Here is a 16,424-nt window from a genome sequence, read left to right as displayed (position 1 = left end):
TTAACGCATACACGTAATTATGTCCACAAAGATTTTGCATGCGTTTTTCATTGCGTTTATACCGGTATTTACATGCGCGTTGGGGGGCGGGGAGGGGAAGGGAGGGGCTAGGAGTCATTTTAAATAACACGTCATTGCATTATAAAAATAAAAAGAAATTAGACAGAAATGGAAAGAGCATAAAATTTGCATACAAAACTTGAAAGGCCATTGAAAAATAATTGTTAATTTTAAATGAGCGAATTTGAAGAAAGAGTGACAAAAGTTCTAATAGAAAAATGTGGAAAGTTACAAAGTTTAAGGCCATTAATATATGGAACAGCTGGATTCAGAATGAATTATGAGGAGAATCCACATAGAGTAGAACAAGTGGCTATGATTTGCACAATAATTGCTTGCCTAAGAAGTATTCTGGAACAAAAGTGGGTCGGGGTTGTAATAACAGCATCGCATAACCCAATTCAAGATAATGGAGTGAAGATTGTGGATGTTACAGGAAGTATGCTGAACAAAGATTTTGAGCAAATTTGCTTTAATGCTGTAAACCATGAGGATGCGAGCAATCCAGTGAGAGTATTGATGCATTATTTCAAGGAGAAGTTGGCATTAGGCGATGATGAGCTAAACAAAATAGAGCTTTCAAAAGCAAAACTAATAGTAGGTTTCGATACCAGACCATCATCAAAATATATTCTAGAGTCTATTGAGAGATTTATATCAGAATTCGGAATCTCGAGATTTTTAAACTTTGGATTTACGACTACTCCGCAGTTGCATTTCATGGTAGCATTTGCAAATGGATTGATCATCGACAGAGTTCCAATTGATATTAAAAAAACTGTAATGTTCGAAAATCTTATTAAAGACTTGGAGAAATGTAGCAACCAAAATAAGAGTGAAATGGTCTCATCGTTCTTTGAGGTTTACTTTGCCTATCATGAATATTACTTTAAACAGTTAGTGAATTTGATACAAAATGATGATCACTCATTCCTTTTTACTCAAAATAGCCATCTTTTTTTTAAGGCAAAACCCAACAAAATTGAAAATTACAAGATAAATGAAAATGGGATCTTGTTGGTAGATGTGGCGAATGGCGTGGGAAAATACCACGCTGATAGGGTTTCAAAGATACTATCTTATGCTGGTTTGAGTCTAAAAATGATTAACTGCGATAATCCTGAAAAACTTAATGATGGCTGCGGAGCAGAACATATTCAAAAAAATACCCTCCCTCCTGTTGGGTTCTATTCTTACCAAGATTATGATTCAGATAAAGTTGACTATGTTGCGGCTTTTGATGGGGATGCTGACAGATTGATATACTTTGTACCTAATCATTTTCATAAAAATGATAATTCTGAAATTTTTTTGATTGATGGAGATAGAATTTCAGCATGCTATGTTCTTGTGGTTGCTACCCTATTAAGTCAATCCATAAGAGAGATAACAGTTGAAACAGACACAATTCCCACTTTGTGTTTAGGTGTAATCCAAACAGCATATGCTAATGGAGCTAGTACCAAGTATCTAAATGATTTACTTAGTGCATTAAATCCAAAATATTTCAGATTTTCTATTAACTGTGTCCCAACTGGAGTTAAGCATCTCCACAGAAAAGCAGAAGAATATGACATTGCAGTATATTTCGAGGCAAATGGCCATGGAACTGTAATTCACAAAGAAGACAAGTTAAAATCATGGGTTGAAGAGATGTCAAAATTTGGGATAAATAATAATTCATGCAGATTATTAACTTATTTCCTGAACTTGTTTAATCCTGTAATTGGAGATGCAATCTCTGATATGCTTGCATTTGAAGTTGCAAGAAAATTTATACAAACCAGATTTGGCTGCAAATTTTCTATGCGCCTTTATGACGATCTTAATGTCATTCAAGATAAAGTCTATTTAAATAGATGCGACCTCGAGACTCTAATATGTGATAAAGAAACAGAAAAATTTCTAGTTGAACCAAAAGCAATACAGGAAAGCATTGATAATTATATCTCAAATTTGAACGATAATTACTCCAGAGCATTTATAAGACCATCAGGCACTGAGGAAGTTGCAAGGGTATATGTAGAATCACCAACATTAGAAAGAGCAAAAGATATTATGGGATTTATCAAGGATCTACTCATCAAGTACTTTTCTAAAGATTAAATTATTATATATAAGCCTCCGAAAAAAAAGTATTTATATTAACATATAAATAATAATTAACTAAATATTAAATACAACAAGTTTTGACAATCTATTCTTTTATTATTTTTTTTTATTTGTCTTAATTTCGGTAGTCAGAGTAGAAACACAACAAATTCCGTTTACTCTTGAGGCTCTTGTTGTACACTGCCCTGCTGTTGCATCATTTGCATCATATTTTGTTGGTTTAATGCAGCAGCCATGGATGCTTGTTGAGCCATTTGCTCTAAAGCTGCGACTGGATTTGGTAATGGCTCATTAGGGTCGTGAAGGTATTTTTGGAGAAGTTCTGGCTGATCATATAGACCAATTGGCACAGGTTTTTCAATTGTTCTCTTAACTGGAATTGGAATTGGAATGTCTTTATAGATCGCCTCAATCTTTGGACATAATATATCTTGAATAATTTGCAATTCCATTGGAACAGGAACTGCTCTATCTATCAAAATAGGAACAGGAATAGCAGAGTAAAATGCAATAGGAACTTCTACTGGCTTTGGGACTTGACGATATTGCGTAACAATATCTAATTGTTTCTTTTCCACCGGACTTATTGGTCTTGATTGATTTCTGCTTCTTGAAGTGACCTCCACTCTCTCAACCTCGATCAGCTTTTCCTGCACAACAACTTGGGGAACTTCAACAACTTTCTCAACAACTTTATATTTTGGAACTTCAACAATTTTCTCCTTAACGACTGGCTTCACTACATGTACCTCTCTTTCTTGAATCACCTCCTTTGTTTCATATCTAATCTTCTCCTGTACCACAGGGATATTCACAGCTGAATATTTTTCATGGAAATGCAATTCTGGCACTTCAACTATGTTACTTTCAACTTTATTAGATTGACGATCAGTTAATCCTGATTCTGAATCTCTATCGGTTTGTCCACCATTATTCTTCTTTGCTGGCATCTTTAATTTCTATTATCAATTATTATTTTCTAAATATATAATAATTACCTAATTCAATATAAAGTTGGAATTTTCCCCCTAATTATTTTTTTCTTCGCACACGATCTTTAATTCAAGCCTTAAAACTTATTGTTTTGCTTTTCTCCTACTCAAATACCGCTAATATTTTCTGATTTTCTATTAATCAGATTATCGCATTTATTATACTATTCAATTGATTATATATATAATATTACTTACATTATCATACATCATATATTACTTTATAATATATACGTACGCACATGCTATCACAGTTCTTCACGTCTCGTCTACAACAAAGTAAATTTATATTTTTCAATAATTATTGAAATATAAGTGATGGATCAAAATAAAGTGCAACATTGAGTGTAAAAAAAGTTATTGTTAGATTATTACAGCTATTAGTTTGAGAAATGAATTAATTCCTAACACAATAATTCTCCTTCTTATTTATTTCTAAATGTTTAATATATCATTAAAGCAGGCAGATTATTTAAAATAGCGCCATCCCACATGCAACATTTTTGCATGGACAACTCTTGCATGCAATAGAGAAAATTTGATTCTCCGTTTGAGTGTTGTTAATATTGAATTGAATAGTTAATATTATTAATAATATAGCTCTTTGATACGTTTTTAGCTCTATGTTACAGGTGCATGATTAAGAAACGTTAGGTTTAGAAGCAAGAGGAAGTGGCCATAACTGATGGCACTCTCGTATAGGATTTGCAGATTTATCTCGCTGAAAGAATATCTATATTTTTAGAATTTCGAATTATGCTATTCTTGTATAATCCTCTGTCATAATGTTGTCTAGAAACAGGGAATCAAAGTTGCAATAATAGGAAAAAAAAATTCAGAAGGATAAAGAAAATACTAAACATTACATTTGACACAACAATTCTAAGAATAACTAATGAATCAGGTAACAAGTGTTTATTATTAAACTCCAATAACAATTTTAGCTATTTCCGAAATAATTTTAAAGATCATATACAAGACATGGCGGTAAAGTGCTCTTTATTTAATTGTGAGATAATTGGGATCAAAAATTTAATAAAGCATGACGTAGAGTTTGTGTGCTATATGGAAATTCATTATGTCTATGTCTAATACATGTATTAAAAAAATAGCAGGAGAGAATAAGAGATATAAGAGGACAAGGGAAAAATAGAATTAAGATGAGTAATAGTGAGCGTTCAGGTCAGACCTCGGGACGTGAGCACCATGCTCGCTTTGCTGAAGATGAAGTTCAGGAGCAGCGATATGTGGTTCCATCGCTCCAAATCCCGGAAGAAAGCTCGACAAGTGGCGTAGCTGAGGGAGGAATACCTTTAGTTAAGTTGGTAGAAACTGTAGTACCAGATGTTGAAGTTAAGGAAGTAGTGAGAACAGTTCCACGTATAGTTCCTGAATATAGAGAGAAAGTTGTGGAGGTTCCAGTAATTAAGACAGTGGAAAAAATTATCGAGGATCCCGTTGTGAGGTATAACGTTAAATACGTTCCAAAAGAGGAGATTGTTGAGAAGGTTGTAACCAAACCTGTTGTCGAGTATAAAACAGTTGAGAAGATTGTAGAAAAGGTGACATATGTAGAGGAACCAGAAAAACCTTTTATTAACGCCCCTGAATCACTCCCAATTTTCCCACCAAACCCTATTGAGATCGATGAAAACACTGTTGTTAGCATCACAAGAGTTGCAGTAGGAGACGCTGTTCCATCTTTGATTGAGCTTCCCGTGCCATACATGGTCCCAAAGCCCTTTGTTGTTCCAGTCCATGTTCCAGTTTTGGAATTCCGTGATCATTTTGTTCCAATTCCAGTAAGAAAGCGAGTAGTTCCAAAGTTTAAGATGACTGAGGAAGTATACGAGGTGGAATGTGTAAGAGAAGTTCCCTATTTTGTGTATGAAGATATTATCAAACCAGTACCTGTTGATGTTGAATTTGGAAAGAGAGAGAGAGAGATGGATGTTCACTTGATGAATCCCGCAGAATTATCACAGGCTGACTTCCATGCAATGTGGATGAGGGTTAATGCAGATTTATTAGAAGAAAGAAGAGTTTTAGTTGGCGAGATGGAAATTGATAGGATGATTACACCATACCGTGAGGCAATGGATGGTATTGACTCCAACCAGGAACCAAGCCTAGAACGTATGCAGAGCTTCGAGAGACAAATGAACTTGCAAAGACAATTGTGGGATCCTTTACCAATGTCTCCAGGAAATCCATTAATGATGACATATTTACAAAACCAATGGATTCTTACACCTACTATTCAAACTCAAGAAATGTATACTCAAGAATTCTTTATGTTACAACAACAGGCTGTATATAATTTGGTAACCGGTGCACCTCAGCAGGTTAACTTAGCACCACACCAGATCTCATTATGTGGATGTGAAGCTGCTGCTGGAGTTGTTGATATTGATTCACTTCCTTCTGGAGCTCAGAATCTAATTAGAGGACTTGAATCTAAAGAAGTCGTCAATGTTGACACATTAGGTCCAATGGATCAAACACCTATTGTCACTTATCCAGTTCAACAATGTATTCCAATGGCAGTCTTAGGCGCTGCTCCTCTAAGCATGCCGAAGGATATTATTCCAATAAAGCCTGAGGCTATTGAAGCATCGCATCACGATGGTTTCTCAATAACTTCAATGTGCTGCAATGCAAGTGAGAATCCAAAGGAAGAGGTAAATTCTGAAAGTTTGGAACAATAAAGCATTACAATGAGATTCCTTGCCTCAATTATTAAACCTCATGAATAGTAGAGAATCTTTATTACACGATGCTTTTGACTTTCTTTGTTTATATTAGAATGTTTACTAATCTCATTTTAATGAGTAGAGAGGAAAAATAGAAGGGATAGAAAGAGACCAAGCTGTCGAAGTAGTGCTTAATATTCGCAAGATAAGAATATCTGAATTTACATTGTATGCACAAATGCAATATTGATCTCACTATAGTGGTGCTGTTATTACTATTCTATTGTAATTATATTAAGAAACGATAAAATTTTTCTCACCATCTTATAAGGAAGGTATTATTACTATTATATTATTTTTTTCAACTTAAGAATGAAAAGTATAATGAAAAAATCAAAAAAGGATTTCTAATTTACGGGAAAGGCAATTCTTAAGATACAAGGAAAATTTGGCAAGAGATATTGCAGGAAGGGAAAAGAGAGGATGGATGACCTTTTATTTATTATGTATTCCCGGAATACATAATACTACCTTTAATCTAAAGTTTAGGTTTTTCACTTATTTCTAGAATTCTACTAAGATCTATTTGCATGTTTTGACTCGTTATTTAAAGTTTCTGTTACCATTTCAGTATTTCGTTATCAAAACTTTCTATTAAGTTCAATACGTAATTTTTAATAATTGTTGCATTATCAATTCTACGTTAAAATAGGTACTAAAAAAAAACTAAACTTACTTTGGACGTGCCGCCAAATCAATTTACCTCTGAAAATTAATCAAACATTGTGAGAACCCCACAGAGTTCAACAAGTGAATTAATTGCAGTAAAACAGCTTGAAGAGAATGAACTTTGATCCTTTGTTTTTATTTAAGATACTCGGTTGTTGTAGGGTAAGTTAAGTAGAACTTCCAAAATAGTTGGGTAGTTGATATTCAAGGATCTATTACTAATGAATAAAAAAATTTTAGGATCCTCCGGTTGAAGTTGCACAGCCTTCATGGTGGGAAGAAATAAGAGTAGAAAAGAATAGTAGACCAAACTATCAGTAGGAGGAAAGTTTTGATGTTAATAGTTTAATAATTTGAAAGGTTAATTTTAAACTAAAAGTTTTTTTTCTCTCGGTTTATTCTACTCTACACATTAATAAAGTAACTTTTATTTATTTTCTAAATAATGCACATAACTCGTTTGTATGCGTATCCAACTGAGCTTCTATACATATTCTGTAGTATTTACTATTAATCAAATTTTATAATTTTGAGCAGGCTTGAAGATGATTTAATAATGTAAAGAACAACAGATAAACAAAAGATCATGTATAGCTGTAAGCACCAAAAATATTCCTAATTTTTTTTAAGTCACTTTTACTATAGTCTTTGGTTAATGATTTAAATGATTGGCTCACACATATAATGCATGCGAATAATAATTATCATTAGTAAGATGGAGTAATTCATTATAAAAGACCAAATCCGAAATAGGATTAACTATTTATAAGTTTACTAATAAGTCACAAAAAAATATTGTCGAGTTGTCTTTAATAACTTGTATGCTTATAATTAATATCTTAAAAAAAAAAATGAATTCTTTATGAAGAAAATGCAAGAACTAGAAACTAAAGCTATCATAATCCACTATAATCGGCTCTAAAATGTACTTTTTAGAGGAAAATTAACTAAAAAAAAATTGTATAATTTTTTACCCATCGCGAAATCCCATACAAACATCATATCGAGCAGTGTTGGCGCCTTAGCTTCTCGACAAGAGGCAAGACGTTAAAATCATTAATTGCAAGTAACGGTATAATTTTAGATTACAGATCATTAGAAAAAAGTAGAAAAAGATTATCAAGGGAGATTGTAATGATAATTAGCCTGCAAATATATCATTATATGAAGAGGTAAAATTCAAGGCTTTAGTGAGTATAAAGTGGTTAAGTACTATAATTAAATCTTTGTGATGCAAAAGTTATAAAGATCAAGGTAACAGAATAGAAAAAAAGTATCGAAAAAGTGAGTCAAGGTTTTAGCAAATTGATAAGGTGAGTTGAGCAGATTTCTGGTATCTGGTTGGAGTGAGGAAGTTGTTTCTAAGGGCTTCTTTTTCAGTCAGTAGCAACAAAAAAAAAGAAAGGTCACGAATGAAAGTAAAATGCACTGATAATTAGACGGGGAAACTAAGGAATATATAAAATAAAGCAGTGCATATCAGAAATTAATAAAAATAATTTGGCTTTGGCCAATTAACTATCAGTTATTTAATAGAGTATATTAGTTATTCAAAACTTTAAAAGAATTAATCCAAATGTCATTCAGCACAAATCTAATATCCAAAGAGGCAATTCCCGAGATGAGTAATGTCAAAGCTTCAGATTTGGCGCAAGATCCTATGCTTATCTACTCAACAACTGGCAAGCTGGCATCTCAGAATGTTCCTGATAGTCCTCCTACTATGTTTATTAGTGCGAATTCGTCACCAGGATGCAATATAGTAAATGAAAGAGATGACGCATATTCAAACCTGAGTAACTTTTATTCAATATTTTCAAAAATTACTGAGATGAAGAATAAAGAAATGGCTTCAAATAGTTACTTCCCAAATGGAGGATCAACTTCTAATAATACAGGATTAGGAGCTGGATTTTCTTCATGTAGCCCAGCAACAGGTGCTCAACTGCTTCCTCCAAGCTTAGTCAATAACTCTCAGAGTAATAACTCGAATAGTTTCAATTCATTCAGTGTAGATGAAGGGAGTTTAAAATCGAAAGTAGATTCGTCAAATAGCTTATTTCCTTATCCTGGATCTCAGATAGAGTGGAATAACACTATGAATGCTTATTATCAACAGTTAGCATTATACAATCAAATGGCCATGGCTATGTATTCTCCAATTTTAGCTGGTGGATACGGAATAGCAGGTACAACAGCAGGATGTTTTAATCCATTACTTAGACAAATGTATCTTGGTTGGCAAGGTAATAATAATGCATTAACTGGACAGGGATCTAGGCCGGGATCTGGAACTGGAATTGGAATTGGAATTGGAACTGGAACTGGATCTGGATCTGGGACTGGGACTGGGGCTGGGGCTGGAACTGTAACTGTAACTGGATCTGGAACTGGATCCACAGTTATGCCTTTTAACCTATTTGAGTTACAAAATGGAGGATCTCAGGCTCCAAATATGGTATCATTGGCATCGCTATCTCAAATTCCGTGTAATGGGGGGGCTGTAGGTGCTAATTTGACTCCTACAGCCAATTTTATTGGAGGCTCAGAAAGCCGATTAAATATACCATCTGTCAATTTTACGGGTGGAGTGAGCAGCAGTAGTATTTCAGTGAATAGCTCCCCAATTCACTCTTCCCAGACAATTCCCTCAATTCTTTCGCCTATTAGTAAATCACAATCTTCAAATTCTAGAAAGTCACTCAATAATTTTGATGGAGGATTCGAGATCTCCAACACACTAGGGGATTGGGTATCTAAAATAGGTCTCAGACAAGAAAGTAGAAAGGCTGAAAAGCCTAGAAAATCCATTAAATCAAATATTGGAGGAAGAAGAAAAATTGACAAGAGCTCTGCTATTTGTATTGTTTGCGGAACTACTCAAACTTCACAGTGGAGATTTCTTAATTTGGGAGAACTATATTCAAGCAATAAAGATGAACATTCGATATCTCTAAAACAAGAATCTAACCATGCGTTCAACACTCAGTCAGATCAGATCTCGTCTACACCTGAAACAAGTCCATCAAGTAATATTCCACCCACTACATATGTTGAAAAACAAATTTGCTGTAATGCATGCTATATGAAGTATGATAGAAACCGCCCAAGATATAGAAATGGTAAGAAGGTTCCTCCGCCTCTACCTCCGTACTTATATTCTCAGAATCAATGTATAACTGCCTCCAAGCCCAAAGTGGCTGATAATCACTCTAAATATAAACAAGAGGCATCATATACGCAGTCTGAATGACATAATGGCATTATCAGACTAGATTTTATTTCTATTCAGATAAAATTATTATCCCTCCAAATTTATTATATTTAAAGGTTAATATTATATTATGTAACAAATATTTCTTTTTTTATCTTTCTATTATACAGAAATTTTTCTTAGTGTGATTTGTAACTAAATTAGTTATCAAATAGTTGAAAGAAAGAATTCTAAACTCATTAATATTTGAACCAGCAATAAATGTTTCCTTATTTAATCATTTTGGCTTGTAAAAGTTTTCCTCATATCAAATCTCTGCTTTACCGGTGCGCAAAACAAATGCATGCAATTTATGCAGTAACGCTAAGTAGAGAATCTAACATGTTAAGGAGATATGCTTTTAAAAAATAGGAAAGTTTAGAGTTAAATTTTATTAATATTAATTTATTTGAAATATCACTAACTCATACTAGACAAAGCAAAAGAGTTCCTTTCTATCTTTGAAAAAAAAAGCGTTCATTTAACTCTAATCTAGCTCCGCCTAATTCTAATCAATGTAATTAGAAAAGTTCAATTTGAAGAAATCTCTCTAATTATCTTTCATCTCTGACTCTTGCGAGATTTCTGAGGTTTCTCCAGCCCCCTGAGCTCCGTTGTTATCTCCCTCCATCTGTACATCACCATTGTTTCCTGGTTCTGCACATGGCTTAGAATCGTCCATCTTTTCACCTCCATTATTTGTTGGTTCAGTTACCTTCGGGATTGGAATTAAATTATCGTTGCAATATTTCTTGGCTTCATCGCACATTTGCCTCAGAGAGTCTAAAGAAACAATCAGGTTTTCAAACTTGTTTCTATCTTCAAAATTCTTTCTGATAGCTTCACTAAATTCCTGATATCTTTGATTCAAACCATCCATTACTTGCTGTTTGCTTTCTGGAGTAAATTCCATGTCCACATTTGTGCATACCTTCTGGAAATGCTCAAACATTGAATTCATATAGGATTGAATCTCCTCTAATTGAAGAGACTCTTGGTATCTCATCTCAATCGGGTCTCCATATACTTTAAGTTCCTCTAGCTTCTTTTCAAAGATCTCTTTTGTGCTTTCATAGTTATCATAGATCCAGTTCTCTGCCTGTGCCAAGAACCCTAAGAAGTTCTCAATTGATTGCTTCTCTGCATATTGATTTAAATTGCCTCCAGGTGAGATTTTAGAGCGCATATCAAATACATATGACTCTAATTCATTCAGTTTTTCACGTGTTAAATGAATCAGCAAGTCTTCTGTACTCATACGGGCTTCTCCATCCTTGAACTTAGCCTTTGACTCCTCGCTCAAATATCCTTGTAATTCACCAATCTGTTTGAATGGTACATTAGTCCTTTTAATCCTTGTCTTCATTGTAGGTTGGGGGGCAGCTGGCTGTTCTTCAGGTTTAGACTCATTTGATTGCGCGTCATTAGAGTTGGAGTCTTCAGGATTTCCTGATGCCGGAGTTGGTGTGGGAGCACTCTCCATTACTACTTCCTCTTTAATCTGTTCAACTTTTTCCAGACAGACAATTCCATTCTTATCTAGTCTAATGTAAAGCTTGACTTTCGAATCTTGTTGAGGAGGGAGATCAACAAGGTATCTTCCAAGATCAAGATTATTTGTATGTGAATTTGGTGCATATCTGAGTGCAATCTCGAATGGTTCAGTTTTGGAAAATGTGGAATTCTTTAAAACATTCAAGTCGCTTCCAAGTGAAAAGAGAGTTGCTGATTTGAAATCTGAGGATCCAGCAGAGTTTTGCCAAAACAAAAGAACTTCATAAGCGAATCTTTCAGTCATATTGAATTCACGTACTTTGATAACTGGAGATAACATAGCAGCTTGAAGAGCACAGCCTCTTGCAACCGTTTCATCAGCATTTAAAGTCTTACAAAGCTCCTTATCATTAAAGGCTGCCCCAATTGCGCGTTGAACCCATGGGATTCTACTACAACCGCCGATTATCTCAATTGAAGAGATATCTTCAATCTTAATTCCAGCTTGCTTTAGCGCAGAATCAACCATGTTGTTAATATATCCGCTCATATTAGAGCAAAGCTCTTCGAATGTTTTTCTCTCAATCATCATACTAATATCGTTTTCACCGTCGACGCATTCTGTTACGAAGGCTGCCTCCTGGTTAGCACTTAGAATCTTCTTGCATTTTGTTGCAGAATCCTCTAATTTTAACCTAGCTTTTGGGTCTTTTAATAGGTCAGTCTTATACTTCTGGTTAAAGTCTCTAGCAGCAAATTCCATAATAGCGTAGTCCATTAAACGCCCACTAATTCTGTTCTCATAAACTGTTGCAAGAATGTCAAACTTGCCTTTAGTAAATCTCACAATGGAAACAAAAAAGTATCCCGCCCCACAACTTATGAAGGCTACGATAACATTTTCATTTTCTGCAAAATTGTTAGATCTGAATATGCCATAATCAAGAGCAACTGCACTTTCCTCGTTCATAAGTCTCAAACAATTGATCCCTGCAATATGTAAAGCATCTAATACATTTTGTCTTGCAACGTTATCATAATATCCTGGAATGCTAATAACCAAATCTCTAACAGATTGGCCTGTACTCTTCTCAGTGTTTTCCTTGAGACGCTTGAGAAAAGATGCATAAACACTAGTCAAGGAAACTACTTGTTGATTGCCCTTATAGTTTACTCTGAACCCAATGTTACCGTTTTCGCATGTTGTGATTTCCGCCAATGAATAAAGTTTCTCCGTCTCTACCACGTTATTTGGGAGCATACCAATCAAGGGTTTCATATACCTACAAGTGTTTCTGTAGTTTGATTTCATTTTTGTCAAAGCCGGCTCGCCAATTAAACGTTCAGTGTCAGTATAACCAACCAATATTGGAGTCGTTCTTTCTGAGAGTTCATTTCTCACAATGGTTACAGCCCCTCTATTAATTGTCGCAACCACTGCATTTATAGTTCCTATGTCAAGACCTATAACTGACATTTCTCGAAATTTAACGTTTCTGTGTTCTTTTTTTACTTTCTATTAAATTTGACTCACTCTAGTTAATTTTAAATTGTTCCCATTTTACCGCACTTATGAGACACCAATTCATTATTCAGTTATTTTTACCGGTACCTTTTGCTTGGTATTTTAATGGTTTACCCCTCCCTTCTGCATGAAAAAGTTTAAAAGTTCTTTATTTGCAACTGGAAGTTAGTTTCTCATCAAAATTAACTTTTGAATCCTACCTAAGATCTTTACTTGTGGACTTGCTAATTTCTACTGTAGAATCTGCATAATACCTTTGTTACAATATCCCCCACTTCTATCCAAATATGTCTACACACACATGTTCTTCTACTGAATATAATTAATATAATTCTAATTAATGGTATGCATTGAAAGCTCAACTATTATTTTTCATTGCAACCAAATCGGTTGATTATTTCTTGACCCTTCTCTCTTTTAGAGGGTTCCCCCTGTTTATTATAACCTGTTGGCGCCTAGTTTGGGCGGTAAACCATTAGTTAAATTCTTTTTGAAGTACCCTATTTATAAAAAATTTGACGCTTTGTCCTTTATTTACCATTCAGTATAAAGGGCAAGAAGCCAACTTGATAAAATAAGAGGCGTGGTTTTTGCAGTATAACATGTTTAACTTAAGCAAAGAATCAAAAGGTAATGTGTGTGTTGAATTATAATTCGCGACTAATCTTAATAAATCTAGAATCACCAACAGAAATATTGAAAAAGGAGTTGATTTTTAAAATACGTTTCTTAACAGGTAAGATATAAATTCTTAAACCCTAAAACTAAAATTTATCAAAGTTGAATTTTTCGAATTTATTGCAGTTGCATGGGCAGGATTTAAAATTCTTCCATTTATTATCAGAAGGTTCAGTGACTAAATCTTATTAGATAGTTTCAAATAAATTAGATATTCTCAGTATATTAGAGTTATAGTATTTTATAATATCTTTGAAGTATTTACGGAATGTTTAAAGGTATCTATTTAAATTACATTGTAATAATATAATTCAAAATTCGAAAAAAAAATGTTGATTACTTAATTAGAATTTATATAATAGCTAATTGTACTATGGCTCTTGTTAAAGTTAGCCCTGCTGAATATTTACTAGAGTTAATTAAAGAATTATTTAGAAAAACCGATTAGTCTAATTCATCATAGTTTTCCTCTCATGAATGTTATATGCCATAAGTTTTTCAATCAAGTCTGCATGTGTAAGAATCATTCTTCTACAACAGTACCTTCTTAATCCTAGCTTATCAAGAGCTTCTCTAAAATGATCAAAGGAATAAAAATTATAGTCAATATAAATTAATGAATAAACTTTTTATTCAACTTACCCTTCAGGTACATTATTCTGTAGTAAAACCAGCCATGGCTGCCACAAATTACCAATAACTTTTCCGCATGTGAAACATCTAACTGGAATGATCATACTGAAGCTGTTTCCAAACAAGTGAAATATTTACCACTTCCCGAGAATAAATTATTGGAATAATTTATTTGATTTATTTGAGTTTTTTTTTCTTTGGACAACAACTGCCGCTGAACGGCGGCAACCCAAGTATTATTAATTAACGGTCAAAACTAACATTTAAGAGAAGGGGCTATCAAAAAAAAAACCTTCAAATTGCATTGTTCTGGATCAGAAACATTTGCTAAGATGTCCGAGTCTTGTATAAACCCTAATTCATATTTGAATGGCTCATCTTCTGAGTATATTCATGAAGGAAAAGTTAAAATCCACAAAACTAACGATGATATTTTTTACAATCCTGCTCAGGTATTTAATAGAGACATTTCTTTGATTGTAATAAAGTCATTTTTGGCTTTAAGACGAAAGAATTTGAGCGAAAAATACTTTAAAAGACTCAACTTTGCCATTAAAGGTGAAGGTGATAAAAATAATGAACAAAACAACTTTACTTCTAATGATTTAAATGGTAATACTAGCATAGTATCAAAAGAAGATGGTAGTTCCAGATTCTCTGTTACTGTCTTAGAACCACTTGGTGCATCTGGTCTCAGATCTATAAGATATATTAAAGAGCTCTCACATGAAATAGACCATGTAGTATGTGGTGATATTGACCCAGTAGCTGTTGAGCGTATGCAACAAAATTTTGAATTGAATTCCATTCCTCCAGAAAACTACACCTGTATCTGCGCAGATGCCAGAAAGCTTCTCTCTCTTTCAACTCCAAGCCTAATTAAACAAGTTAAGTCACCTATTCAGTTCTCTATTGAAAGCATTATAAGTTCTCTTCTTGGAGGTGGGAAAAAAGTTTCGAATTCTTCTAACTCATCTAATTCTGGATTCACTATAGTTGATATCGATCCATATGGAACTTGCGCGCCATTCATTGATGGGACAGTGCATGCATGTGAAGAAGATGGACTTGCATGTTTTACAGCTACTGATATGCCGGTATTGTGTGGAAATGTTCCTGAGGTTACATTTTATAAGTATGGAGGAAATGCATTGAAAAAGAGTTATGGGCACGAAATGTCATTGAGATTATTATTAAATACAATTATTACTACTGCAGCAAAATACCAAAAAAGTATAATTCCACTATTAAGTATTAGCGTTGATTTTTATGTCAGAGTATTCGTTAAGGTTAAAACAAGTGCAATTCGTTGTAAAGATACTTCAACTACAACTGGACTTTTACTTCAATGCACAAACTGCCCGAGCTTTCACATTGTTAACTTTGGAGAAAAAGTATATAATTGTAAAAAAAGATTGAGAGAAACAAAGAAAAATCTGGAAGGAAATAAATCTGAAAATTGTGTGGATAATTTGGATTATGAAGAGAAAAAATTGCACAGCAATACATCGGCAAACAAAGATTCCGGAGTAAATAGCCTCAAGGATTATAATAAACTAAAGTATAAAGCAGGCCAACTCAATCTAAATTTATATGAAGGTAGCCCTGGAGATTTAAAATGCAAAGAATGCTTCTCTGGGAAATATTGTATAGGTGGCCCAATATATACAGGAAAGCTTTATGATGACGATTTTGTAGAAGAGATGTTAAGTGAGTGCAAAAGAATAGAGGAATTTTCTATTAGTAATTGCAACCAATTGGATAGTAATACTGAGAATGTAAATATTGATTATTGTACATTGGATGGAATAACAATGAATAAGAAAATTAAGGGTTTGTTAACTGCAATAAAGGATGAGCTTAAAGATTGTGTATTACATTATCATATTCCTTCTCTTTGTAACTTTCTAGGTATTGAAATGATCAGGCCACTGCTGTTTCACTCTGCGCTCAGGCATTTGGGATATAAATCCTCCCACTTTCACAGGGATCCGCTTTCCCTTAAAACGAATGCACCAAATAAGGTTGTAATGGATATCTTGAGATCTTGGGCAATTTTAAACCCATCAAAAAATAAAAAAAATAATAATTTTTTGGATGTTCAAGTAACTACTGAAAACATTAAATTTGACATCCATCCTGATGTATTGTTGGAATCTAAAGCAAACTATGGGCCTAGATGGCTTCCCAATCCTGAGGCAAATTGGGGTCCAATTTCAAGGCCAAAAAACTCTGGGCAGCATTAATCATAAATA

The 16,424-nt window shown here is 33.8% G+C and overlaps 7 protein-coding genes across 7 annotated transcripts; 4 read left to right on the top strand and 3 right to left on the bottom strand.

Annotated features, from left to right (window-relative positions):
* Window positions 1-234: 234 nt before the first annotated feature.
* On the top strand, window positions 235-2,166 carry cgd4_3310 (phosphoacetyl glucosamine mutase; the record flags this gene model as incomplete). The annotated part of the gene is made up of 1 exon (XM_625910.1): window positions 235-2,166. The coding sequence occupies one exon, from the start codon at window positions 235-237 to the stop codon at window positions 2,164-2,166; it is 1,932 nt and encodes a 643-aa protein (XP_625910.1).
* Window positions 2,167-2,327: 161 nt separating this feature from the next.
* cgd4_3300 (articulin family protein, adjacent paralogous gene) lies at window positions 2,328-3,122 on the bottom strand (the record flags this gene model as incomplete). Its single annotated transcript, XM_625909.1, has 1 exon — window positions 2,328-3,122. One exon carries the CDS (start codon window positions 3,120-3,122, stop codon window positions 2,328-2,330), a length of 795 nt encoding a protein of 264 aa, XP_625909.1.
* A 1,202-nt stretch (window positions 3,123-4,324) lies between these two features.
* cgd4_3290 (articulin family protein, adjacent paralogous gene) lies at window positions 4,325-5,872 on the top strand (the record flags this gene model as incomplete). Its single annotated transcript, XM_625908.1, has 1 exon — window positions 4,325-5,872. One exon carries the CDS (start codon window positions 4,325-4,327, stop codon window positions 5,870-5,872), a length of 1,548 nt encoding a protein of 515 aa, XP_625908.1.
* Window positions 5,873-8,162: 2,290 nt separating this feature from the next.
* On the top strand, window positions 8,163-9,839 carry cgd4_3280 (hypothetical protein; the record flags this gene model as incomplete). Its single annotated transcript, XM_625907.1, has 1 exon — window positions 8,163-9,839. The coding sequence occupies one exon, from the start codon at window positions 8,163-8,165 to the stop codon at window positions 9,837-9,839; it is 1,677 nt and encodes a 558-aa protein (XP_625907.1).
* A 550-nt stretch (window positions 9,840-10,389) lies between these two features.
* cgd4_3270 (heat shock 105kD; heat shock 105kD alpha; heat shock 105kD beta; heat shock 105kDa protein 1) lies at window positions 10,390-12,810 on the bottom strand (the record flags this gene model as incomplete). Its single annotated transcript, XM_001388038.1, has 1 exon — window positions 10,390-12,810. One exon carries the CDS (start codon window positions 12,808-12,810, stop codon window positions 10,390-10,392), a length of 2,421 nt encoding a protein of 806 aa, XP_001388075.1.
* Window positions 12,811-13,985: 1,175 nt separating this feature from the next.
* Window positions 13,986-14,273, bottom strand: cgd4_3260 (putative DNA-directed RNA polymerases I, II, and III 8.3 kda polypeptide; the record flags this gene model as incomplete). The annotated part of the gene is made up of 2 exons (XM_001388037.1): window positions 13,986-14,109; window positions 14,179-14,273. Coding segments are annotated over 2 exons (219 nt in total), but the record flags the coding sequence as incomplete, so codon positions are not given.
* Window positions 14,274-14,501: 228 nt separating this feature from the next.
* On the top strand, window positions 14,502-16,415 carry cgd4_3250 (Trm1p. N2,N2-dimethylguanosine tRNA methyltransferase; the record flags this gene model as incomplete). The annotated part of the gene is made up of 1 exon (XM_625906.1): window positions 14,502-16,415. The coding sequence occupies one exon, from the start codon at window positions 14,502-14,504 to the stop codon at window positions 16,413-16,415; it is 1,914 nt and encodes a 637-aa protein (XP_625906.1).
* Between the last annotated feature and the right edge of the window lie 9 nt (window positions 16,416-16,424).

This window comes from Cryptosporidium parvum, chromosome 4 (assembly GCF_000165345.1).
Source record: "Cryptosporidium parvum Iowa II chromosome 4, whole genome shotgun sequence".
Lineage (NCBI taxonomy): Eukaryota > Apicomplexa > Conoidasida > Eucoccidiorida > Cryptosporidiidae > Cryptosporidium > Cryptosporidium parvum.
Note: the sequence above shows the minus strand (reverse complement) of the source record. Positions and strands in the feature narration are given on the sequence as shown.